Raw genomic sequence first — 26,669 nt, 5'->3', positions numbered from 1 at the left:
GCAGCGTTCAAAAACACTGAATGGCTTCATGTACATCTCTAAGCTAAACTGAACATAGTATGCACCATGCAGACCATAACTGCCTGTTGGGTTCCATTGCTGAAATGGTAGGCCCCTAGGAGAAGATAATTGAAGGGACACCTATCTGCATTCAGCACCCTTATGAGCAAGGCTTTAGTTCTTGTTTGTTGTGAAGTAATAACAGTTCCTATATCTTATACCATTGCTACAGTTTGAATGTGATACGGGAAGAGGGAGAATTAGGGGGCCTTTGTTGACCTACTGCAAAAAAAAAAAAAAAAAAAAAAACGTAATTTGCCTGACAGTCACTCTGATCTTTTACATTCAGGAATTAGTATGGAAAGAAGAAGTCCTGTGAATTATTGAATTTTTAGTCTGTTACTTATATCTATTAAAACATGGCTGAAATTCATGTCTAATCCATAAGGCAATGAATAAGTGTAATTACCCATGGAAATCATTTATGAGTCATCTGACCTCATGAAAATTAAATCATGGTGCTGAGGGTTAGTAAAATTGCATTTCATCCCCACTGTCTTGTGGTTTTAATGCTAGCTGTCATTTGCCCATTATGTTACTAAACAACCACTGACAAAGCAGGTATAATGGCAGTTTCCTGCATATGTAAAGAGACGTTGAATGCTTAAAGTGCAACTTTAGTCAGAAAATGACTAAATGTTAGGATAGATCACTGCAGGCTGGCCCCTTTTGCAGGTATAGCTTACATATATATATATATATATATATATATATATATATATATATATATATATATACACACAGTACATACATAGGTATAGCTTCAAAGCATTCAAAAAAATTCCCTAAACGGTATCAAATCCTATAATACACTGTCTCACCCTGTTCTGCACATGCTCAGTTGCTCTCCATTTTAGGTATTTTTGGGCACTGCTGAGTTTGTAGAGGCCGACTTGCTGACAGTCTGGCCCCTTTCACACATACGTCCGTTTGTCCGTTTTTCATCCGTCCGATGACAGATGAAAAACGGACATCAATGCATCTCTATGTAAAAACGAATGACAACGGATGATCATCGGTTAACATCCGTTTTCATCCGCTTCCGTCAATGTCCCTTTTTTGGAACGGATGAATGCCCTATTTTTCATCCGTCAAAAAAGCGGATCGGACGAAAAATGGATGTAAACGGACAAATGGTCAGTTTTTCATCCATTTTTGTATTGGTAGAGGATGTAAAAAAGAACGGATGAAAAACAAATGAAAAACTGATTTTGATGTGACTGAATTGATGAACTGAACGGACCGTATGTGTGAAAGGGACCTAAAAGTGGAATTATACCCTCCTATCCTTTACATCCAAGAAAGCTGCTTCTGTTTGAACTGCAACTGCCATGGTGCTGCACATGTGATCAGTTAGGACACCAGCCATTTGATGGTTTGACAGTTTGGTTAAGGACACAATCAAATCAAACTGTTTTTTTGAAACTGGCAAATTGATGGGTTTAGTTTTGCTTTATGGTTTACAGCTGGGGTTTTGGGCGTTAGCAAAATGGCAGCCTCCAGCCAGAAGAAACAGGAACAATGCTGGAGGAAATTTACAGCACACAAAAATTTTGGTAGCATAATTATTATTGTAGAATGTATGTTTCTTGCTAATGAACATTATATTTTATTAAGTTGTTATGGGTAAAGTTTCACTCTAATATAAAAAAAAAACCTTTCGCTTGTGATTATATTGACATGTTAGAACAGCCTAACAGTCATCATCTGCAAATTACATATTATTAAAAACAATTTATCTTATCACATATGTAACATATGTAGCATACCTTTATATCAGGAAACTGTCCTAGATATGTATCAAGTGTTAACAAGGCTCCATCCACTAATTTTTGATGAAAATCTTCCCAAAGTTCATCACATTTCTGCAAAAATTATATATTTAAATTGAAAAAGTAGAATATCGTTAGTTTCATGGAGTACTATTTTGTGGAAAAGAAACAAAGATGCAGAATTGCAGTAAATGTATAGCAAAAAGATAAAGTAGGGAATTGCTTCACTTCCAGGCAGTAAAAATCCCTGTTTTGAAAGATAAAGTCCACCTTTTCCAAAACTGTAATTAATGCAACCATATAAAGACATTATGAAATAAAATAAAAAGAGATGAGAGAAAAGAAAAGAAAAAAAAAAAAAAGAAATAGATATATATATTTTTTTTATTTTACTTTTTATTTTGGAAGTAGAAGTGTGCAAAACTTTGCAGTGGTGATCAGTGCATTGAGAGTGAAAAAAAAAAAGAAAAAGAAAGAGAGAGAGAGAAAGAGAGGGAGAAAGAAAGAAAGAAAGAAAGAAAGAAAGAAAGAAAGAAAGAAAGAAAGAAAGAAAGAAAGAAAGAAAGAAAGAAAGAAAGAAAGAAAGAAAGAAAGAAAGAAAGAAAGAAAGAAAGTTTTTTTTATAAAGGCCTTAGGAAGCACTTACCTCTCCCACCATTTTCACATCCTCTCTTCCATACCATTCAGGCTCATAAACTTCGTGGAGAGATTCTGTGAGCTTAAGAGAGGCCTCTTGCATTCCTAAATAAATATATCAATACCTGAATAAAAAGGGTTCAAAAACACATTTATTCATACAAATACAAAAATACACTATATTACCAAACGTTTTGGGACGCATGCCTTTACATGCACATGAACATTAATGGCATCCCAGTCTTAGTCTGTAGGGTTCAATATTGATTTGGCCCACCCTTTGCAGCTATAACAGCTTCAACTCTTCTGGGAAGGCTGTTCACAAGGTTTAGGAGTGAGTCTGAGCTGTTATAGCTGGAAAGGGTGGGCCAACTCAATATTGAACCCTACAGACTAAGACTGGGATGCCATTAAAGTTCATGTGCGTGTAAAGGCAGGTGTCCCAATACTTTTGGTAATATAGTGTATGTATTTATCTTCCAAGGATACAAAAATTCCAAGGTCTTTAGGCGTTGTGAGGTAAAAAGGCATAAAAAAACAACCTTCAATGACTTGATCTGGCAAATCATTTTAATAAAGGTTTTTGCTTTCCTCAGATCTGATGAGAGCATTGTTTAACTGCTTGCTAACTGTATAACTTACATATACGGCAGCAAAGAGGTGTCAGATACCACAGCGTACCTTCAGAGGTTAGGTGGTGCCCATGCCTCAATGGCTCAGGGCTGTTTTGATGGCAAAAGGGAGACCTATATAATATTAGGTGGGTAGTCATAAAGTTATATTTTGTTAGCAAAATGGCTCTAAAATATTGGCAACATATGTATTATGCTTTAGCAGTTCTGGGTGTGGCCATTGTGGTGCCAAGGGTGAAAAATGGGAAACTGTGCCCCTCTCACCGTTCATTTTGAATAAAGTGTAGGTGCATAATACACTGTAACATGATGTAAAATCCTGCTATTTTTTATGGCAAGGCACATTGAAGAGAAAAAAGGAATAAAATAAGCCACATTTCTGCAGTAATATTAACCCTAAGGCAATGATGCCAGTGGACATAATAATAACCCTCAGCATTGATCCCAGTTTTCAGAGTTATAAGTCCCAGCTTTGGTGCCAATTTACGCAATTTTAGCCCACAGCATCAGTGGCAGTTTCTGCATTATTAACCCATAGCCTCAGCACCAGCCTCTGTAATATTAAACCACAGAATTGGTGCCAGTTTCCACAGCATTAACTCCCAGCATTGGTGTCAGTTTCCGAAATAAAAAACCCCCAGCATTGGTGATAGTTTCCACATTTAAAAACTTCAACATTGGTGCCAGCTTCCACAACAATAACCTCCTAGCATCAGTGCCAGGTTGTGCAATAATAACCCGCTAGGGTAGCGTAGCTACAAGGATTCGAGCACCAATATGGCGGCGGGTGAAGCTATGTGGTTGCTAGGCAACGGGCTGGCTTTTTAATAGCCGGGAGTACGCAGAGTTGACGCTGCTTCAGCAGACGTCCTATGACGAAACACGTAGGGTGGAGTCTAACGCCAAACGTCACTTCCGGTCTCGGAGCCTGAGCCGTGGAATGCAGAAGCTTCCTGGCTATCACACTGATCTCGACCAGCCTGCACCATGAGTCGATACTATTGTTTGTTGCCGGATTGCTTTGCACATTATACCATGGGGCTTCCTTTCTTTTTGAGCGCACAGATCATCTGAACATTTGCTCATCCAGATTGGAGGGGACCCCGGATATACTAGCCTGTTTTGTCCCATCATATCAGGCAAAAAAAGGGTTTGTATGTGAAGTGCGACACCTAGTGGTTACACAGGTGGATGCACCCTTCTTTCCTATATTCACTGGAATTTCTCCATTAACATTGCACACAGCACTGTTAGGAAGAATTTTTCCTTTCCTAATTTTATCCACTTTGTCACTATTCCTTTTTTAAGCAAACATAACTATTGGTATGAACTTTATTTCCTTGCAATTTTATCTGTGCACTATCATGTAATTATTGGAATTCAAACACTTGCACGATACATTTTTTTTCATACATAATAAAATGTATCACTATTTAGGCATTTTCTGCCTAATTTATTGTATATTGCACCTCATTTTGTTCACGGTGCACTGATTGGTATACAGAGCACTTATTGGGAAATTGTGAGTTTTACCCCCAGATTATTGGGGTAAACTAGCACTTGTGCACTTTATATTTATTTTTAGTTTCACTATTTGTTTGGTACACCATCTACATTAAGCACCTTTTTAAATATATTCATAGGTAGCGCCTTTATCAACCTTTCCCTTCTATTCCAATAACCCGCTAACATTGGTGCCAGTTTCTGCAATAATAACCCCCAGCATTGGAGCCAGTATAAGCCATAATAACCCCTAGAATTAGTATCAGTGCAAGTTTCTGAAATAAAAATCCCTTGCACTGGTGCCAGTTTATGCAAAAATAACACCTACCTAGTGGTCATTCGTGTTGTGCTATTTAGAAAATCCCTCTCCATTGGTAGTCAGTGGTAATGTTTTTTAACCCTTCATAATGCAGCATGAATGGTTAATTAACTCTGCGCTGGCCACTAATACAGTATGACAAGGTTACTAAACACTGGCATTGGCCACTAAGGCAGCACAAACGGGTTAACTGTCACTGGCCACAAATGCATTAGTGGGCAGCGGCAGTGTTAATTAACTCTTATACTTAAATTCTTCTCACCATAACTTTCACAGTAATATATTCTTGTTGGTTTTCAAGCCCTATTGCAGTGCACTAATAAGGGGCAATGAGCCTCAAATAGCTGTATGCAGTTTGCTAATAATGTTTCTATAATATTAGACTATATCTGTACTTTAAGCCAGCAGATCTGGAAGTGCAGTTGGCCACTGGAGAGGTGAAGTTAGCCTTCATGGTTATACATTTTCTAGTTTAAAAATAGATGAACATAGTGATGAGACGAACACCTGAGAATCATATACTGTACAGGAGCACTTTCTACCACTTCTATATATGACAGCTTCCCACTGTCAATAGTCTCTAGGGAAGCAACGAGCGCTGGCACCCACTGCGACTCTAGCAACCGCTGCTGTTACCGACACATTGCTTACAAGCAACAGAGATAACTGTGACATAATTCTCCAAATATGGTCACTGACACAATGTCACTACTATGCCTACCCGTTGTACTTACAGATAGTAGCTGATGACAGCTGGTGGAGCTGTCATTCAGCTATGAGTACAATCTGGATTGGTCGTGCGCACTGGGTCCATTGGGATTTAAATTTTGGTGGGTTGGCGGGCATTGTGATTTTTGGCGGATTTACAATAAAGGATTTTTTTGGGGAATTTTTATTTTTTTTTGCTGTCTTTTTTTTTTCTTTAGGTTACATTTTTTGAATGAGTATGGTACTATGTAATCCAAACTAATTTATGTAAAGAGAGCAATAGCTGGGAGCCCCCTTATATTTATAGGAGGCTGCCAGATTCCCATAAGCCCCCCACAAGCAGACCCCTACCACCACCAGCCAGAGTTGTGGGAAGGGAAAGAGACCCTTGTCTTCATCAACAGTGGTGATCTTTCCTTGCAAGGAAGTTGAGGGGTTGTGGCCTGGTATGGTTTATTAGAGGGAACGCATGCTCTCCCCCCTTTTCCTGGCCATCCAGACTGCATGCCTGGATTAAGGGTCCAGTCTGGTATGGATTTTTACGGGGACAATCATGCCTTTTTTGTTTTTGTTTTTTGTGAATGAGGATCCCTCTTAAAACCTATACCAGGAGGACCTCACACATTTTTTGTTTTCTTGAGGTACCCCCCCCCTACAATGAATACCAGACTCAAATGGTCTGGTATGCATTTTGGGAAGGGGTTCCACAATTTTTTTCATTTATGCTACAAAATGTGCTACAGTGAAAGTGACATTTACAGGTCTGTGCGGGAAAATCTCAGACCAAACAGGAATAAGCATAACCGCCAATCACGCTTAACTTCCGTAAAAGAAAGAGGGGTATATGCTAATGCAAGGAGCCTAGCTAATAAAATGGATGAGTTGGAAATGTTAGTACATGAGGAGGACATAGACCTTGTGGGAATAACAGAGACTTGGTTCGACCCCTCACATGACTGGCTGGCCAATATCCAGGGGTATTCGGTATACCGGAGGGACAGGGTAGGAAAAAGAGGGGGAGGGGTATGTCTCTATGTCAAGAACAATGTAAAGGTGATAGAGAGGAGTGACATTACGGATGGGATGAGCATAGATTTAGAATCTGTGTGGGTAGAGCTCCATAGGGAAGGAGAAAAGGGAAAAGTAATTGTAGGGGTTTGCTCTAGGCCACCTAAACAAGAGGAGGAGGTAGAGCTGGAATTTTTAGCACTACTGGGTAAAGTGGCAAAACTGGGATCAGTCATCATATTGGGGACTTCAATTATCCCGACATTGACTGGGAAGAGGGGACTACACACTCACAGAAGGCCCGTCTATTCACGGAAACCTTACAGGACAACTACATGTCACAGTTGGTGGATTCTCCTACTAGAGAAAACGCAGTCCTGGATTCATTGATCACTAATGACCCAGACCTAATCTCGGAGGTAGGAGTCCAGGACAACCTGGGCTCTAGCGATCACAGGATCACATTTAGTGTAAATAACAATATAACAAGGCAAGTGGGGAACATAAGAACCCTAAACTTCAGAAGGGCAAACTTTCCAAAATTGTACTCACTGATGGAAAGGGTAAACTGGGACCAAAACCTTGGGATCACCGACCACAGAGGAAAAATGGGAATGCTTTAGGAACATATTAAGCAAATGCATCTTGCAGTGCATTCCTATGGGAAATAAATTTAGAAGAGACAAAGCCAAACCTGGCTGGCTAAACCGTAGCGTTAAAAAACTTATTAGGGGAAAAAAATTGTCCTTCAAGAAATATAAATCAGAGGGCACAGTATCGGCTTTGGAGCAATACAAGGAGGTAAATAAGAAAAGTAAACACGAAATCAAGATGGCTAAAATCAACTTTGAGAGACAAATAGCGGAGGATAGTAAAAAAAACCCAAAGAAATTCTTTAAATATATCAACAGCAAAAAAACTAGGGCAGAGCATATTGCACACATAATTAACGATGATGGGAGGATGGTTACAGAGGACACTGAAAAAGCAACCGTGCTGAATGCTTTTTTCTCGTCAGTCTTTACGCAGGAAAAGGAGGGGTACACTGACCATGACTGTATGGTTAGTAGTAATACACAGGACTTGCCACTATGGCTAACAGAGGGTGAAATCAGGGCAAGGCTGGATAAACTTAACACAAACAAATCACCAGGCCCGGATGGCGTACATCCGAGAGTACTCAAGGAACTCAGTAAGGTTATATCTAGACCACTGTTCCTGATCTTTGCTGACAGTATTAGGACAGGAGATGTACCAGGGGATTGGAGGAAAGCTAACGTGATTCCGATATTTAAAAAGGGGCAGAGGCATATCCCGGGAAATTATAGGCCTGTCAGTTTGACATCAATAGTATGTAAACATCTGGAGGGGATGATAAGGGACTATATCGTAGAGTTTGCTAAAGACAACAACATCATCAGCAGTAATCAGCACGGGTTTACAAATGGGCGTTCTTGTCAAACCAATCTCTTAACATTCTACGAGGAGGTGAGCTGTGAGCTAGATAGGGGCAGACCAGTGGATGTGGTGTACCTGGATTTCACTAAGGCGTTTGATACAGTTCCCCACAAGCGCTTAATTTATAAAATAAGGTCTGCAGGTATCGACAGCAGGGTTTGCTCTTGGATTCGGAACTGGCTAAGAGGGCGTGTCCAAAGGGTGGTAGTAAACAGCGCATACTCAGACTGGTCTGAGGTAGTAAGCGGGGTCCCCCAGGGCTCTTTCCTGGGACCAACCTTGTTCAATTTATTCATAAACAACATTGAGGACGGGATCAGTAGTTCAATATCAGTTTTTGCAGATGACACAAAATTGGCCAGAGCAATAACTGCACAGCATGAGCAGATATCCTACAGAATGACCTGGACAAAATAACGGAGTGGGCAACGACATGGCAAATGAATTTTAACGTGGAGAAGTGTAAGGTTTTGCACTTGGGGACTAAAAACATAAAAACACAATACATGTTAGGAGGGGAACCCTTGGGGGAATCAAAAATGGAGAAAGATCTGGGAGTTTTGGTTGATGATAGATTAGGCAATGGCATGCAATGTCAAGCGGCAGCTGCCAAAGCCAGCAGAATATTAGCATTCATAAAGAAAGGGATGTATTCCAGAGATAAGACTATAATCCTTCCACTTTATAAAACCCTGGTCCGACCGCATCTGGAGTATTCTGTCCAGTTCTGGTCGCCAGTCCTCAGGAGGGATGTGTTGGAGCTGGAGAGAGTCCAGAGAAGGGCAACTAAACTGAAAGGGGGTTTGAAGGACCTAAACTATGAAGAGCGTCTGCAATCGCTCGATTTATTCTCCCTGGAGAAGAGACACCTGAGGGGGGACATGATAGCAATTTATAAATATCTCAATGGGGATCTCAGCTTAGAAAAAAAGCTGTTCAGTCGAAGGGATTGCATGAGGACAAGAGGGCATACAATGCGATTAGAGGAGAAGCGTTTTAACCTCACGCAACGTGGGGGGTTCTTTACGGTTAGGGCTACAAGATTGTGGAATTCTCTACCACAAGAGGTGGTTTCTGCGGGAAGTATGGTGGCTTTCAAAAGACTCTTAGACGCACATCTCAAGGATCAGGACATTAAGGGCTATGTGAGATGATTACAGCCACACACACCTACACAGGTTGAACTGGATGGACTATTGTCTTTATTCAACCTCACCTACTATGTAACAAAGAAAAAATACAGTTGAAATTGCCGACACATGATATTTCATTGACAGCTTCTTTTTTTTTTTAAAAAATTATAATTTGGGCAATCTTTGGAGGGGCCTGTGTGCCAATGTTCTAATTATTTGTTTTATTAGAAGCCAGAAAGGAACTGTAATTTGCTGGCAACTGAAAACCATTTTTTTCTTTGTAAATGTCATTGCTTTAAAAAATAAATAAATCACTGCTCCCAGCTGAACAGAATTCTAAAAAAGTTTTGTTGCACTGGTACATATTACCCAGGGCAGTGCCCAGCCCATGCTATTTATTTTACAACCCTTTTCCTATTAGCCTAGAAAATGGAGATTTTTGTTTTGACAGATTTGGCTTCCATGAATTTCAATAGGGTTCCCTCTCAATAGGGTTCGGCATTCAAACTTCGGCATTCACAGAACACTGCTTAAATTGAACCCAGGGCAGTTCAGCTCATTCCTAGTTGTAAAACAGAATTAATATACAACTATGCAATAACAATATTTTCTTTATAGGCACAGAAAAAAACTGTCAACTATTGTATTACATTAAAAGGGGCGATGATGGCACTTTCAGCCTTACTCTACAAAGAGCTTTTCCAACTCACAGGGCCACAATATAATTTCCAGCGACTGAGAGTGATCATCATTGGGATCAGTTCACTCCACCATTAACTCTTTACACACACAAACAATAGCTTCCAGTTTTAATGGAAACATGCACTCCTCACTGTATCTGTTTAAACACCTGCTGACCATCGTACATACAGTATATACAGTATACAGCCTGTCAGCATGGGGCAACTGCAGCCATGATCATTGCATAGTTTTTACTGTAACTTTCACTGTCCACATATCCAAATACTGCCATTTTCGCTTTCCATCCCTGTTCAATTTGATATAGGCATGCCAATGAAACACTGAGCTTGTTCTTTTCCCATTCTTTTTCCCAAGTCTGCACATTTGCCCCATTCCCTCAAGCTCCAGAACCTGTGTAGAACTGGCTCACAGACAGCAATCTGAGCGGTGCCTCCTCTCTCACTTTAATGGCCATGCTCTGCAGCTTCGCTCCATACATATACATGCACATACATAAAAATAGGGAGACAAAAAAACAGACATAGACAGAGAGAAATAGAGAGTGATACAGAGAGAGAGATACCCTTCATGAAGACAGTATTCCCTGGTGGCAGTGGCCTCCTTCACCAGCATAATCACACTGCTACACTACAGAAATGGTTCAAGAATGGTTTGAGTTACACAACAAGAAGTTTGAGGTGCTGGAAAAACAAATTTGATCGATGGAGCCCCCACCTCACAACTTACAGGATGTAAAGGATCTGCTACTGACAGCTTTGTGCCAGATACCACATTATATCATCAGAGGTCTATTGGTTTCCATGTCTCGATGGGTCAGGGCTGATTTGGTAGCAAAATGAGGACCTACTCAATATTAGCTGGGTCATCAAAATGTTATGGTTATTAGTCAGCTGGTCTGAGAGGTTGTGTGGAACTGTTTGCTAGCAGTGAGAGAGAGAGCTGCATGATATCTGGAAGACTCCACAAGTGGACTGTGATCTGTTGGGTGCACTGGTGCACAGTAATTTTGAAATAGGAAGGGGCCATCCCCAAACTGTTCTCACAATGTTGAGAGCATGAAATTGTCCAAAATGACTTGGTACGCAGACGCCTTAGAAGTTCCCCCTCACTGGAATTAAGGGGTCAAGCCCAACCCCTGAAAAAATAACCCCACACCATAATTCCCTCTCCACCAAATAATTTGGACCAGTGCACAAAGAAAGGTCCATAAAGAGATGGATGAGTGAGTTTGGGGTGGAGAAACTTGACTGGCCTGCACAGAATCCTGACCTCAACCCGATAGAACACCTTTGAGATGAATTAGAGCGGAGACTGCGAGACAGGCCTTCTCAGCCAACAGCAGTGCCTGACCCCACAAATGTAGTTCTGGAAGAATGGTCATAGTTCCCATAGACACACTCCTAAACCTTGTGAACAGCCTTACCAGAAGAGTTGAAACTGTTATAGCTGCAAAAGGTAAGATTTCTTTTTGCCAAAACTTTGTAGGAGAATACATATTGGCCTAAATTTATGAAGAAATTTTATTTTTTAAATGTTTTTATTGGATATTTTTTATAGCAGAAAGTAAAAAACATTATTTTCAAAATTGGCAGCTTTTTTTTGTTTAAAGCGCAAAAAATAAAAAAATTCTGTGGTGATCAAATACCACCAAAAGACAGCTCTAATTGTGGGAAAAAAGGACACAAATTTAATCTATGTACAGCGTTGCATGACCGTGCAATCATCAGTTAAAAATAACGCAGTGCCATATCGCAAAGAAAGGCCTTAGTTAATGGTTAATGTGGTAAAAATGACTCAGAAAATTAGATATCCAGAACACAGGGGTAAGCAATTTTTACAAAAAGATAATTATGCACATTAAGATTGTTAGGCATATCTGAAGAAATTAGATTTTTTTTTTTTTTTTTTGTGCTAAATGGGAATTTACAATTTAATTTACAGTAAGTATAAAAAATTACAGGTACACCCAAACGCCCTCCAAAAAAATGTTAAGCCTGACACACCTGCACATACGAATGTAAACACATGTATCGGGGGCGCCTACATATGAAAATATAGATTTTGCTACATTTTTGTGCTACGGAAAATTATGGGTGACTTGGTTCATTATCATTTCATGGGCAACCACGTATTTTACCAAAAATTGGGTATCATATTGTGTCTATGTGCCCTAAAATTAAGGTAAATATATTTTTGAATGAAAATTTGCACTTCATAAACTGTTGTGTTAATATTGTGTAACATAAAACTGTAAAACTACCACCATTTTATTCTCCAGGGTCTCTGCCTTCAGAAAATATGTAATGTTTGGGGATTTTTAAGTGATCTTCTCTTTAAACATGTGAGCAAAAAAAAAAAAAAACAACTCTGACACTGTCCTAAACATAATTTATTATGGCCTGCTTTTGGTCTGAAGCTCAACTGTTCAATCATAGGATTTGGTTGCATATTTATGAATTATGAGTACAACAGCTTATTCCTCACTCACTTTAGGATCCTCAGACCTTATTATTGTCATGGGAGGTGCCTTTAAATAGTAGGGTCAACTGGTATTATTTTAGACATTTTTATTTAAAGATACTCTAATAGATTAGGTTCAAAGTCTTTCAAACCCTAATTAGAGACTTCGATTTCAAAAAAGGCAGAATAATTTTGCTTACTGAACCATACCACATCTAATTAACTACTGTCTACTAATTAGAAACAATTGTCAGTTATAAAATAATGCTTAATGTATTACTAAAGCCTTTTTTTTTTTTAACAGACCTAACATTATTGATTACCTTGGCATAGTAAGGTAATCAATTGCATTCTACTTAGGTTATAAAAACAAACTTTTCTCCATTATGCCCCTGCATCCTCTACTTTCCTGCATAGTGCTTTCCTGAACCTTCACATAAACTTGGTACTATTTGTCAGGATCTGGACTACATGTCCCAGCATACTTTGTGTCGGTGTATTCCTGGTGATGCCTGATCCCATGCACCCAGTAGTCCTCCTTAGGAGCACACACATACTGTAAGGTTGGCTTCATATGACCCTGTGATTAGTGGGAGACACCCTAGAAATGGAGAGTGGAGCCAACACCCAGGGGAACAGCATAATCTGGATGAAGGAAGAACAAGAAGAAGCAGAATACAAGTCTCCACATCTGCCTTAGATTTATTTATTTATTTATTTTTAATAGGCTTTAATGTCACTTTAAGGACTTTATTTATGCACCTGTTTGTTAGCTCTTTTGGCCATACTTCTTCTGAGTGCACTTAGTTCTGCACTGCTGTGACCCAGATTGAAGTAGACAGTGGACACGTCACAGACCTTGTCCAGGGGCACCATGGATCCCGAAAATAATGTTTTGATCTGCCCACATGCCTGATCAGCAGTTGATTTGGCCTATTAGTGCACTGCTGAGAGCCGGAGCCAGCCGTTACCACCCCCTCCATAGGTCGGTGCTTCAGTGAGCGCTGGAGGGGCCGACCACAGAGCGATGACTGTCAGTCATCACTCTGTCCTCAGAGTGGACTCATAAACTGAGCAATCAGCTGTCTTTGATCGCTCAGTTCTTGGTGTGGAGGAGGTGGGGGGCAGATGCAGCATCAAACCTATAATGCATCCATCTAGGCGAGTTTGAATGTTTTTTTTTTTTTCAAATCCCACACTTTGCTTTTAAAGTACACTTGCCACCTTAAATCATCTCTATGTAGCACTACTCCCTTGGGAGCTGCTGGTTACGGATTCCTCTGGGTTACCCATAGCAACAACTTGACAAAATAGCATATTCTAGGTGCTCGGCTCAGTCAGAAAACAGTCCAGGGGTTTTTGGTTTTTGTTGATTTATTTAAGAACTTGGATAGGAGAAGGAATAAGTGGGATACTCCAACTGAACAAACTATGCACAATTGCTGGGACTTCTATGTAACGCTGAGTGCAGCAATGCCGCTGGTTCACCTTGCCACTTTAGTGAAGAATTAACTGAACTGTACTGCACTGTGAATCACTCTTCAGGGTCCTACTCTGCAAGCCCTTTGTCTCTACTCTTCAGGGTTATAAACGGCACCCCCTTTTATTTTGACACTCTGTGTGAGCTGGCCCCTTGATCCTTTGACTTCACTAGAATGGTCCCCCTTTCTGGGCATACCCTTTGGCAAGTCCCCTGGTACTCACGGATACTGTTTTTTCCAGAAGACTCTGCGAGCAGCTCCACTGTTAGCTCTACTGGATCCTCTGCAGCTCAGCTCCACACCTGGTTCACTAGGCCAACTGCCTAAGACCACTTTCCTCATACAGCAGGAGGAGAGACCAGCTGTCAGCCTCCTCCTGGGATTCTGCTTCCCGCCAAAGATGCCCTGTCACATGTCCCCCTGGCCTTTATGAGCAATCCCAGGATGCACTGACAGAGTGCCCACCCACTGAGAATCCCACAAAAGCCAATGTGTCACTGGCTGGGTTTCCTCCACTGTCCAACAAGCTCCCTTATTGGATAAAGTGGGGACACTCCCTCAGACCCAGCAGAAGGAGCATAAGATGCTTTTATCTAGCACCTACCCAGGAGGGTGCTACATCTAAAATACTCAAATCTAAATCTAAAATACTAAAGTAATTAAATGCTGGCAAATATCTTCTTCGGTGTCTTGGAACAGTGGCTCTCAGTTTAGGCACCCTTTAATATTCTGAACAATCTCGAGGCACCACCTTCAAAAACTAAACTAATAGTTTTACATAACACAGCAACATCCACACCTAATGGGCCACCCATTAGGTGATTTATTCCTCCATCTTTGCTAACATGACCTCAGTGCTGACAGAGAGGGTCAGGGGAGAGGCACACAAGAATACTGTGCAGGCTCCTGACATCCTCCTTATCAACCGATGATGTCTTTGGTTGTTAGGATGACAGTGGCTGGCCCGCATGGTGCCCAAGGTAGTAATGCTGTGCAATAACAATTTGTGGTTTTGGGTAAAAAAAAGGCAAGCTTGATTCACTCACTGGCTTATTGAAACATTTTGGGCAATTTGTAGCAATTTTTAGGCATTTTGCCAATTCACATTCCTAGAAGATCACATTTAGGGGAGCTTTTTATGGTTATTTCTAAAAAGCTGCAAGAGTTGGTGGGTCAGGCTCTAGAACTGCAAGAAAGTATTCAAACATGTATAAGATTCTGGACTTTAGGACTTTGTATAAGACCTAAGCAGTTGTGATACAGATAGATCCCTTTATTAAATTACCGTAAAGAGTTTGTTACCACGACACTTCCTATTAGCGCCGGTTCACATTACCGCGACGCTACTTGCAGGGGCGACCTCCGAGATCGCGGTGCGAGCAGCGCGCCGCGACCTCGGAGCGGCCGCCACGGACTTCATAACATTGAAGTCTATGGCGGTCGCCTCCTGGTCGCCCCAAAGAAGCTCCGGACCCTTTTTCTAGGTCGGAGCGACTTGTGTCGCTCCTATTAGAACGGGTCCGCAGCTTCCCTATGGGAGGCGACCTGCGGCGACCTGTGAGGCGACCAGGTCGCCTCACAGGTCGCCCCAGTGTGAACCGGCACTCAATGATATGTGCCTGCTGTACCATGCACTTGTATGAAAAAGTATCCTTTTCTCTTTGTATTGCTTCCTTTGTGTGAAATTCCCGGTGTTCCTTTCCTATTAAAAACTGACCACACTAAGCAGGAGAACACAGCATGGTCAGTTCTCTAGCTGTGCTCAAAACTCAGTGTACTCTCCTCCAATGATCAGACTTGTCCTGACACGCCCCCCCCCCCCCCCCCACTGCACGGCTATTCACTGGAAAGCTCAGTGTCCTGCTGTTTCTCTTCCCCCAGCTATTATACAGCTGAGAACAGAGGGAATGTGATAACTTATAAAAAAAGGGGAAAAGGGTATTTATAATAATTTTTTAAATCTATACAAAAATATTTTGCCTTTCATTTCTTTTAAACTGATTGGATTGTTTTACAGGGTTACAGAGGACTCACAATCACTTTAACTATTTAAGAATGTGTAGCGCTGCCCCCTTGAGGACTGCTGGATTGTTCACCTTGGGATCCCCCTGGATTACCGATAGCAACTGCAGCATGCACAATTTAACTGTTCACACTCAGGCTCAGTCAATGAACAGTCTAGGGGATGTAGTTGTTTTTGTGGTTTTATTTAAATTAGGGGTGGGAGAAGGGAAGAACGGGATACTCCAACTTCAACTATTCACAGTAAATGAGGACTCCTGTCTGAAGATGCAGCCAGGCTGCTGATTCACCTTGCCACTTAGATGAATTTAGGATTAAGTCTCTGTGTAGATGACTTATTAGAATTAATTATCTTTGGGATACACACCTAGTACCCTTTTTCTCTTGACACTGCTGACACCCGTCCCCTGACTATTCTACACTGGGATGGCCCCCCTCAGGTCAGGCCCCTAGAAACAATCCCCTTTACTCATGATACTGGTTTTCGAGGGTCTCCAGTGTCTCTACCCCTCCAGTCAGCTCTCATGGACCTCTGGGTTCAGTTCCTTCCTTCTGGTCCCCAAGCCAACTGCCTGTGACCGTGTGCCACTGCTACAGAGGAGGAGACAGCCATCACCCTCCCTCCGGGACTCTGCTCACGTGCCAAAGACCCCACAGCACATGTACTCCTGGCTTTTATACCACACAATTAGTCTGTGCCAATCACTGGGGCTGTATCAAAGCCTGTGTACCCATTGGTCAGATTCCCTCCACTGTCCAATATGCCTCCCTATTGGACCAGTGTGAAACACTTCCTAGACCAGATGAATCACATACTGAACACCATGAGCAGACCTAGCTCACAGTCCCTGCTCTCTGGTAAGCAAAAAGCAATATAGATTTCTCTGCTGCTCCTCTGATAGGCAGACAGAGCCAAAACTATACTCTCTCACTAGCACCTACCTAGGAGGGTGCTACAAATGTTTTCCTGGTTACATATTTACTTGCACTGCTCCTTTCATTGGATATTCAAATATAATTTTTATTTACACAATTGTGTTGATTTACTAAAGGCAAATACTTTTCAAGTGCACTTTTCAAGTGCAGTTGTAATCTGCTCCAGAGCTTAGTTAATGAGGTGAAGCTTTACTTTGCAAAGAATAGGCAATCACATGCAAGGCAAAAAAAAACCAACAATTTTTTATTGCACATGATTGGCTGATGGAAGTCAGCAGAGCTTCTCTTTATTTACTAAGTGCTGGAGCAACTACACCTGCTAAGTGCACAGTGTATTTGCCTATAGTAAATGAACCCCAATGGTGCTGCCCAGAAATGGCATATCTATGAAAATTCATAACAGTATAGATACATTGTGAAATGTATTCCACATTGGTTATCAAAAAGGTACAAAGGCAAAAATCAAAATTACCTCTGGGTACAATAATACTAAATATCTTAGTAATATTTCAATATTAGGTATTGCCATCTAGAAGATGGTGCTGTGGGCTCTTTTTCACACACTCACCAGGGTAATTTTAATTGATTGTAAACTCTATTTTTTCGAAATATCCAACAGGTTTATACTTACTTTTGCATTTCACAGAAGAACCCCGAACCTCCTCTTCTCGGATCCCCTGCTGGCGCTCCTGGCTCCTCCTCTTCTTGGTGTACCTCATAGCAAGCCGCTTGCTATGCGGGCACACCTCGGGGCTCGCTCCTGATCCATGCTGCCTGCATCTATAGACACAGACAGCGCTGCCCATTCCCCCGCTCCCTCATCACAGGATTTGACTAGCAGCAGCAGGAGTTCCTGCTGCCTCAGCAACGACTGTGATACCAGGAAGTGAGAGGCAAGAGCTAAAGTATAGGGGGAAAGGGGCAAGATGCTACTAAAACATTTTTTACTCTAATGTAAGGAATGTGTTAAGGTAAAAAAAAAAAAGTTTAGGCTTTAGAACTACTTTAACCTCCCTGGCGGTATGATTCTTTCGGATTTTAGGTGCTGAAAGCGGTACCATTATTTTGCTTGCAATTCTGGAGAATGAGCAGCCCAAACCAACTATTTATATATGATTTCTTTTTACCGTGTGTTCTTCTTTATAACATCCCGAGTATGATAAAGTTTGAAACACAAAATCCTAAATTATAATATAATAAATAACTATAAAATAATAATATAATAATAACACTTTTTTTTTCCAAAAAATAACACTTTTTATTCAATAAATGATAGTAAATCATGTAATCAAAAACACTGACATTTTTTTTTTGTCAAACAAGGATGCAATATATATTTTTTTTTTCCCAAAAAGGATGCAATATTACTCTTCATACTGCTTCAATAAACGTCCCGGGTGTGGAAAATTTTGAAACAGGGTACAGCGCAAAGTCCAACATCACAGTCTGGACAGTAGTACCGCGTTTTCTTTCTTATTTTCCGCCCGGTGTCGTCGTGCTTGGAACAGCACACCACACACATTCTTGTGGGTGCAGTCTTCTTCTCCATCGGTGGAATGAGGTCCATAAAATGACGACCGGTCAGTCGTTCGGGGTTCACGACACCTACAGCACGGCGTCCGGATCGACTTACAGTTGGTGTCTGGTGCCTGAGAAAAATCATTTTCCACACAAAGTCCACATGGATCACAGGCAGGTCACTTTTCTTTTTTAGCAGAATGAAGGCATTCCATAAACACTGCTCCAGGAGGTGTCTGAAAAATTTTTTATAGTATTTTTTCTGCTGTTTCCGCATTGCTGGATAGAAAGTCATGGCCTGGTCAGCTCTGTCCACACCTCCCATGGTGTTATTATAATCCAGGGCCAGTTGCGGTTTCAGCACATCTTTTCCCCCTTTTGTATGGACCATGACAGTGGCGGTGTTATGGATGGTGCTCATCAGGCAGACATCTTTTTTGTCGCGCCATCTAAGTGCCAACATTTTGCCTTTCTGCCAGGCAACTAACTCTCCGGGCTTGAGTTTTTTGTTGGCAAAGCTGGGGGGCATGTCACGCTGGTTTGCTCTGACGGTCCCATACGCATCCGTCTTATGCTGTAGGAGGAACTCAAACAGTTCTGGGGACGTATAAAAATTGTCTGTAGTGACACAGTACCCCTGATCCAGCAGAGGCTCAATCAGCATCAGAACAGAAGCAGTTGCCATCCCATAGCTGCTGAACCTTGGGTAGAACTTGGTTCCTCTTCCGGTATATAGGACCGAGTTCCAAATATAGCCAGAGCTGGATTCACACAGCATAAAAGATTTGATTCCAAAGCGTGCTCGCTTGGACGCAATATATTGGATCCAGCTAAGTCTCCCTTTATATGCCATAAGACTTTCGTCTATGCAAATGTCTCTTTCTGGGACATAGGACCACTGGAAATTTTTTAAAATTAATTGGTAAATGTCCCAGATTTTTTTCAGCTTCGGAGCCGGATGAGAAGTCTCATCAAAATCCTCATTGTTGGCAAAGTGCAAATATCGCATAATAAGGGAAAATTTGTACTCCGACATAATGGTTCCAAAAAAAGGTGTGGCCAATAATTTGTTTGTGGTCCAATACCACTTTTGCAGGGGTTTCCCCACCACTCCCTGCAGAATAATAAGGCCCAGGAATCTCCAGATATCCGCACTGGTAACGGGTTCCCACATCATGCTCCTGGAAAACTGCCGATGTGCTGCGGCTTGTTGTTCCTGGTACCGGTTGGTCTCCACAACAATTTTTTGGATGACCTCATCAGTCAAAAAAAGTTGCAGATACGCCAAGGGGTTATCCTCCTCAACATCGACTTTGAGACCAGGCGTTCTGGTAAACGGGAACCTTGGGGGCGCTACGTGCTCCGTACCGCAGTCGATCACGCACCAAGTACGCACATCGCTCGGCACATCATCATCACTAAACTCACTTTCAGCGTCGGATGACGAGCTTCCCCATGAATCGCTGTCACTCCACTCTGCGTGCGATTCGGGATCACTGTCGCTATCGCCCAGCAGGTCATACACCGCTTTTGATGTTGCGGCGCTCTTGCTTGAGGCCATGGTCGCTCTGCAATGATCCAGATACAGTGTATGGGAATAATGCAGGAAGTGCAATGGAGAAAGCACTGGGGGGCAATCAAAGGTCACTTTATTATATTTTGGGAATGTAATCCAATAGGATTACAGTGTATCAGTGTGTTTGGTGTTATACTTTTTGAATTTGCCGCCGGTTCCACCTCCCGGCGGACGTCACATCGCCGGAGACGGAAGCCGGGGCTGACAGACGAACGAGAGGAAGATCCGCCGCTGCACACCGCCGACTTACATCGCTGGATCCCGGAGAAAAGGTAAGTGAAACCTCCACCAGGATCCAGCGATCTTCCTAGCGCTACCCCGAGTGTGACTCGGGGTTACCGCTTTTGGTTTAAAAATCTTACCCCGAGTCACATTTGGGAATACCGCTAGGAAGGTTAAAGCAAAAAAAGTCAGTTTACAGAGCTCACACAAAACTAATTAGGTCACCTTTCCCGCCCATCCTGTATAAATGCAGACAGAATTTCAAATGGAGAGAAGAAAAAAAGCCTCTGTTGTGCTCTTTCCTTGGAAAATCCTTAATGTTCTGAACCAAACTAGTGTCATGGGTACGCCATGTACAGTATTAAATATGTATGTGTGGCAAGTATTAAATATCTATGTGTAATACATATAAATAATAAAAAAACATAATAATATAATCAAAAAAAGTTAAATAAAATGTATCATTTTGCTTCCTTTTAATGGCAGTGTTTAACTTTTAAAGTAAAATGAGCTGGATTTAGTGGTTCTTTAGGACAACAACATTTAAAACTGTCTTGGATATATGAGCACAATAAAGCAACAATAATAAAAACACAGTTCTTACATTAGATAAAGAAATCATCCATGCTACCACTGAAGCAAAGGATAATCACACAGTTATACCATTGTGTACCCATATGTATAGCAGTAGCTGTAATGTAATTTATGATGATAATAGGTTTGGACAAAATGAAGCCATAAGTCAGACTTGACAAGCAGAAGTCTAATCATGGCTGTAGCATTCACTTTACACAGTTATATATAGAACAGTGGTTATTGGTAATAAAGTGTTGCTTGGTAGAGACATATTTCTTAGGAAAAGCTTCAAACAACACAATTTCAAGCATATAATTACTCAATAATGTATGTATATACAGATGTTAGTCTAAAGTCTCGTACACACGCAACGAATGTCCGCCGACCGGTCGTCCGTCTTTTGTCCAGAGTGGTGCCTGTTGGTTGGAATGTGCTCTAGACTACACAAATTTTCCCGCAAGACAGAATTCTACTTCAGAAGTGATGTCATGTGTTGGATTGCTTTCTTTGTGTTCTTTCAACTCTGAGCATGCCTAGTCTTGCTCATAAGATTTTTCCCTATCGAAATCTGTACTAATGAGACGAAAATCGGACGTGTTTTGACGGTCAACAAAAATTATATAGCCTGCACACCAGGATTTTTTCGGCCGAAAAGTCGGAGTCGGTTGTCGGAAGCACCATACTAACAAGCCGAAAATTGGCAGAACGGACGTTGGATGAAATTTCCCGGGCGAATTTCTACGTGCACTGTTTAGAAGATAGTCGCTATCTCTGCAGGCAGTTATGTCATCCAGCGCATAAACATTGTGCGCTAAATGGACAGCATACTTAGACTCAGGGCTTTTTTTCTCAGAAAATAGGTGCAGGAACTCAACCGCGACCCGCACACACCCCCAAACCGCATCAAATACTGGGGTGGTCAAATTTCTCTAAGAGTAGGAGGGTATTCAAGGAGCAATAAATACCAAGAGTGCATTACGTACAGAGTGCAGAGTTCAGGGGTGCGCTATATACAGTTAAGCCTTCTTCCACAGCTGCTAACCCCTGCATCCCCCATCCACATCTCACCTTCACCCCTCTTTAGGTTTGACCTCTGCATGCAACCCCCCCTCCACTGCCTCCATCTCCTCCCCCCCCCCACCTTAAAAGCTCCACCATCTTCCACATGTCTTATTTTTGTTGTTGTATTAGGCTTACGCACCCAGCCGGCTCTAGTACCTCCCTGCACACTGTAGGTGGCTCTGCCTTTTTCACTTGCAGGGTGATCATCCAGTGGGGGTGTCAGCCTCTGCACCACATGCACCTGCATCTCCCTTGACCCGAACCTGTACTAAGTGGGAGTCGCTCAGGAGATCAGATCTGGGGGTGCCATTGAGAGACAAGCTGTCACTTAAAAACACAAGTAATAGTGGTGAGGACTGAGGAGGGAGGAGAGGACCTGAGCCAGAGGTGGTGGAACTTAGTTCCACCAAGTTCCAGCTGAAAAAAAGCCCTGCTTAGACTACTGAGTATGCCGTCCCTTCAGAGAGATGTGCCGCAGTTGTGACTCCCAGATGCATGCACAGGAATGACGCCATCCCAGCTTGGCTGTTCAAGGGGCTGGAGCCCGCGAACCTGGATGGAAGACCAGGTGGAGATGGAAGCCATGTCAGCTGTGCGTAACAGGACTCTGTTTTAAGGTGATGCATGCTATGCATACTAGCATCTTATGCTCTAAACTTGCAGGGGTAAGGTTTTTTTTACTTTACTTCCACTTTAAGTCTTAAGCTGTTAGACATGGATTTAACACCCATTCACAGCCAGATTGCGCTCAGTCACTCAAATCATGGAGTATGCTTCAAAAGACACATTTTTGGATCAGATGAATATTTCTGTGTGTCTAGTGGATGATGATGTGAGGAATAACATCATAGCATCATATTAAGGAACAATAGCCGATCCAGATTTTGAGTGTGCATGAGGAGGGCAAGGGTGCTCCACCTTCAAACAGCCTCAACCAGCAGCAGCAGCACTGATTGCTTAGTGGTTCTACCATCCCTTGATCATCAGACCTCTGATCATCTGGTGACCAATTCGCACACACTGCTTTCCCCTTACTCTGACAAGAACCACCAAATCAATTACCGGTGAGGAGAGTGGTGTGTGAGTACTATTGTGCTGGGTGATGGTTCATTATACTACCCTTCTTTCCTGTCACCCCTTTGGCATTTCCTTTATGAGTTAGAAAGTGACGTTACAATGAAAAAACTGCATATGAGGAGAGTAATGGTTAAATGCCACTGTGCTGGTGGAGGGTCCTACCATGATGCCAAAATAACTGGTTGCATGAGTATAGAGTTAATTTAATATGACAAATCTTAATCTTCACTGGTACAGCCAATGCATCAACAAAGTCATATAAATAAGTAAATGGAGATCACCTATGTATAGTCAAGTGTTTTCAAATGATTGAATTATAACTACATATGTTGATCTAAATTCTAATGAGTCAGTATGGTGGCATAACCTACACCATGAAGAAAAATGAACACCCAAAAAACACAAGTCAGGTTATTGATACAATTTTATGAGTTTTGCAAAGAGAAGTGGGGACAGGCAGCAATTGTCAGATAAGCAAAGCTAAATGGATAAAGATCAATGCACACAGGCGTAAGGCTATAATGCTGTAGGCGATAGCTACAAGAAATATTTTGTTAGGCATGAGTTTAACAAAATTCACAATCCCCAAACAACCAAAGAAAAAAAACACAAGTTTGCTTTACTGATGTGACAGTAATCCATTCAGTACAGTAGTAACATGTTTCTGTGTTTTCCAAATCTGTCCAGCCATCTGCAGGAAACAGAAGCAAGAGGATCTCTGTCAACTGACCCAGGGTCAGCTGCCAGGTCTGATGTCACATCTAATGCAATATTTACACACAGACAGAATGAAGGCCAATGCTTGGCAGCTGGCACTTTGTTGGTCACAGAGGCCTAGACAGTGTTAAAGTCCAACTCAGTGTAAACATGTATTTAAACACTTCAGCCCGGAAGATTTTACCCCCTTCCTGACCAGCCCCGATTTTGCGATTCGGCACTGCGTTATTTTAACGGACAATTGCGCGGGCGTGCGACGCTGTACCCAAACAACATTTACGTCCTTTTTTTCCCACAAATAGAGCTTTCTTTTGGTGGTATTTGATCATCTGTGCAATTTTAATTTTTGCGCTATAAACAAAAAAAGAGCGACAATTGAAAAAAAAAAAATATATATATTTTTCACATTCTGCTATATAACATTCCCAAAAATAAATTTAAAAATCCAAATTTTTTAACACTTTAGGCCAATTTGTTTTGTACTACATATTTTTGGTAAAAAAAAATGCAATAAGCGTATTTTGATTGGTTTGCGTAAAAGTTATCATGTTTACTAACTGCGGGAAAGATTTATGTCATTTTTATTGTTTTTTTTTTTTTTTTACTAGTTATCGCGATCTGCGATTTTTTGCGGGACTGCGACATTGCAGTGGATAGATCGGACGCCTAACTGACATTTTTGACACCATTGGGGGGACCAGTGACATTACTACAGTAATCAGTGCTTAAAAATATGCACTGTTACTGTAATAATGACACTGGCAACAATAATGACCTAACATGTTCTATATTAACAATCTACCAATACTTTACCTGAAGCTAATTACGATACAGATTTAAAGTGTTACTAAACCCTTGTTTTTTTTTTTTTTTTAATAAAAATAACCAACACACCTATACTTACCTGCTTTGTGCAATGGTTTTGCAAAGAGAGGCCCTGATCTTCATCTTCTGGGGTCCTCCATCAACACTCCAGACCCCTCCTCTTCATCGGGTGCCCCCAGGGAAACCAGTTTTCCCATTTATGCTCACTCCTGAGTCCAGCTGCTGTGTCCTTTAAAACAGACAGCAGGACTCAGCCCCCCCCCCCCCCCCAGCTCCCATGTCACCGGATTTAAATTAACAGCAGTGGGAGCCAATCGCTTATGCTGCTATCAATATGTCCAATGAGGAGAAAGACAGCGATGGGAGCCGCTGCGCTTGTGCACATCGCTGGATCAGAAAGGTAAGGAAAAGGAGAGGGTCTGGGGGGCAGCTGCAGCACAGAAGGTTTTTCACCCTAATGCATAGAATGCTTTAAGGTGAAAAACCTTAGGGCTTTAGAACCATTTTAAAGGGATTGTAAAGGCAGAAGGTTTTTTTTTATCTTAATGCATTCCTAATGCCCCCTCAGCCCCCCAATACTTGCCTGAGCCCATCTCTATCCAGCGATGTTGCAGGAGTGTCTCAGCTGCCCAGGACTCCCCTCCTCATTGGCTAAGACAGCAGCGCAGCGTGATTGGCTCCCGTTGCTATTAATCAAAGTCAGTCAGCCAATCAAGAGAGAGAGGTGGCGGGGTCGGGTCATGGCTCTGTCTCTGAATGGACACAGGGAGCTGTGACTCGGGTGGCTCAGGTGCCCACATAGCAAGCTGCTTGCTGTTGGGGCATTCAACAGGAGGGAGGGGCCAGGAGCGCCAAAGAGGCATAAGTCAGAACGACTCCATAAAAAAGTAATCAAAAAACACAAGTCAGGTTATTGATATAATTTGATCAGTTTTGCAAAGATAAGTGAGGACAGACAGCAAGAAGAGGAGGATCCAGGGCACAGATCAGTTAAGTATAATATGTTTGTTATTTAAAAAAAAAAATAGACTTTACATTAACTTTAAGTAAGGGACAAAATCTGCATAGAATATTTTTTAGCTCAAAATGCTGTATACTGTTTTTATCTATTTACAGATGTTAATCCATTTCTGTTTTGCATTTTTAATTATTAGGAATACCTCAATTAAAAGGTGCCAGTAGATAACTTGCAGCATTCTCCCAAATGATCCTGTCACAGATAATAGAGATGAGCCGAACAACCCCCTGTTCAGGTTTGCTGCAGAACTCCCAAACAGAGAAAAAGTTCTGATCCGAACAACAAACCCTATTAAAGTCTATGGGACCCAAACTTAAAAAATAAAAAGTCCCCATTTTGAAGGCTTATATGAAAGTTATTGACCATAAAAAGGATATAGGCATCTGGGTAATGCCCTGGGAGACATGTATCAATGCAAAAAATGTATTTTAAAAAGATAGTTTTGAAAGAAGCAGTGATTTTAATGATGTTTAAAGTGAAACAATAAAAATGAAAAAATCTTTAAATATAGAGCCTGGGGGTTACCCTTAGTCTGCCGGTAAAGTGGCGCATCTGTAAAGTGGATAGAACCTACTGCAGCAAAACTGACATTTCTAAAGAAAAAAATAAATTATTTAAATTACATTTAAATTGCTGGCAATACAATAACATTGCCAGAAATTATTATTATTTTTTTTAAACTGTGTGGGGGTACCCCCCAATCCATACCAAGGTTACTACCCTATACTCATTCACATGGGGGCCCCTTTGCTATTGCCGGCAATGTTTATTTTGTTATTCAATTGTCAGCAGGGAAGCCCATTGAGAGCTGATGAGTCATCGGTTGTTAAGGACACTGCAGCCGGCTTCCCAGCCCTGCTCCTTAACAACCAGCTATTTACTGCACTCTGATTGGGAAAAGCTTTGCCCAACCAGGGCTTAGAATGCACTGTGCAGCGAGCAGTGCATTGCAGGGCATTCGGTGGGGCAAACACCCGCTGAACGCCCTGCAAATTCGGGTGTTCCCTGAACGGGCAAACATGCAATGTTTGGGTTGAACTTTGCTTGGCCTGTACCGTTCACCCAACCCCCACTTGTGTGACTGGCTCACTGGTTTTCTCAGTTGTCCGCACAAATGTACAAGTACAATTTTAGGCACCCCCTGCAATTGGAATTAAATTTTTAGTAAGATACTGCCTAAGAATAAATTCCTTCTAAAGGAATGCAGACACTGCAACTTATCACATTAGAATTTTTAAAGTGCACCAG

The 26,669-nt window shown here is 41.6% G+C and overlaps 1 protein-coding gene across 2 annotated transcripts in view; it reads right to left on the bottom strand.

The window, feature by feature from the left end:
- The window catches only part of LOC309555504 (amphiphysin-like), a 324,425-nt gene that overhangs the window by 112,102 nt on the left and 185,654 nt on the right, over positions 1-26,669 (bottom strand). For both annotated transcript variants that reach the window (XM_082257544.1, XM_082257545.1), the window contains exons 4-5: positions 2,479-2,573; positions 1,830-1,925 (exon numbers count right to left, since the gene is read on the bottom strand). In XM_082257544.1, coding sequence (XP_082113670.1) covers positions 1,830-1,925; positions 2,479-2,573 — 191 coding nt within the window. The remainder of the gene's footprint in view (positions 1-1,829; positions 1,926-2,478; positions 2,574-26,669) is intronic.

The sequence above is a fragment of the Pelophylax lessonae genome, assembly GCF_965119305.1.
Source record: "Pelophylax lessonae genome assembly, chromosome: 5".
NCBI lineage: Eukaryota > Metazoa > Chordata > Amphibia > Anura > Ranidae > Pelophylax > Pelophylax lessonae.
This window is presented reverse-complemented; position numbering and strand designations above follow the sequence as displayed.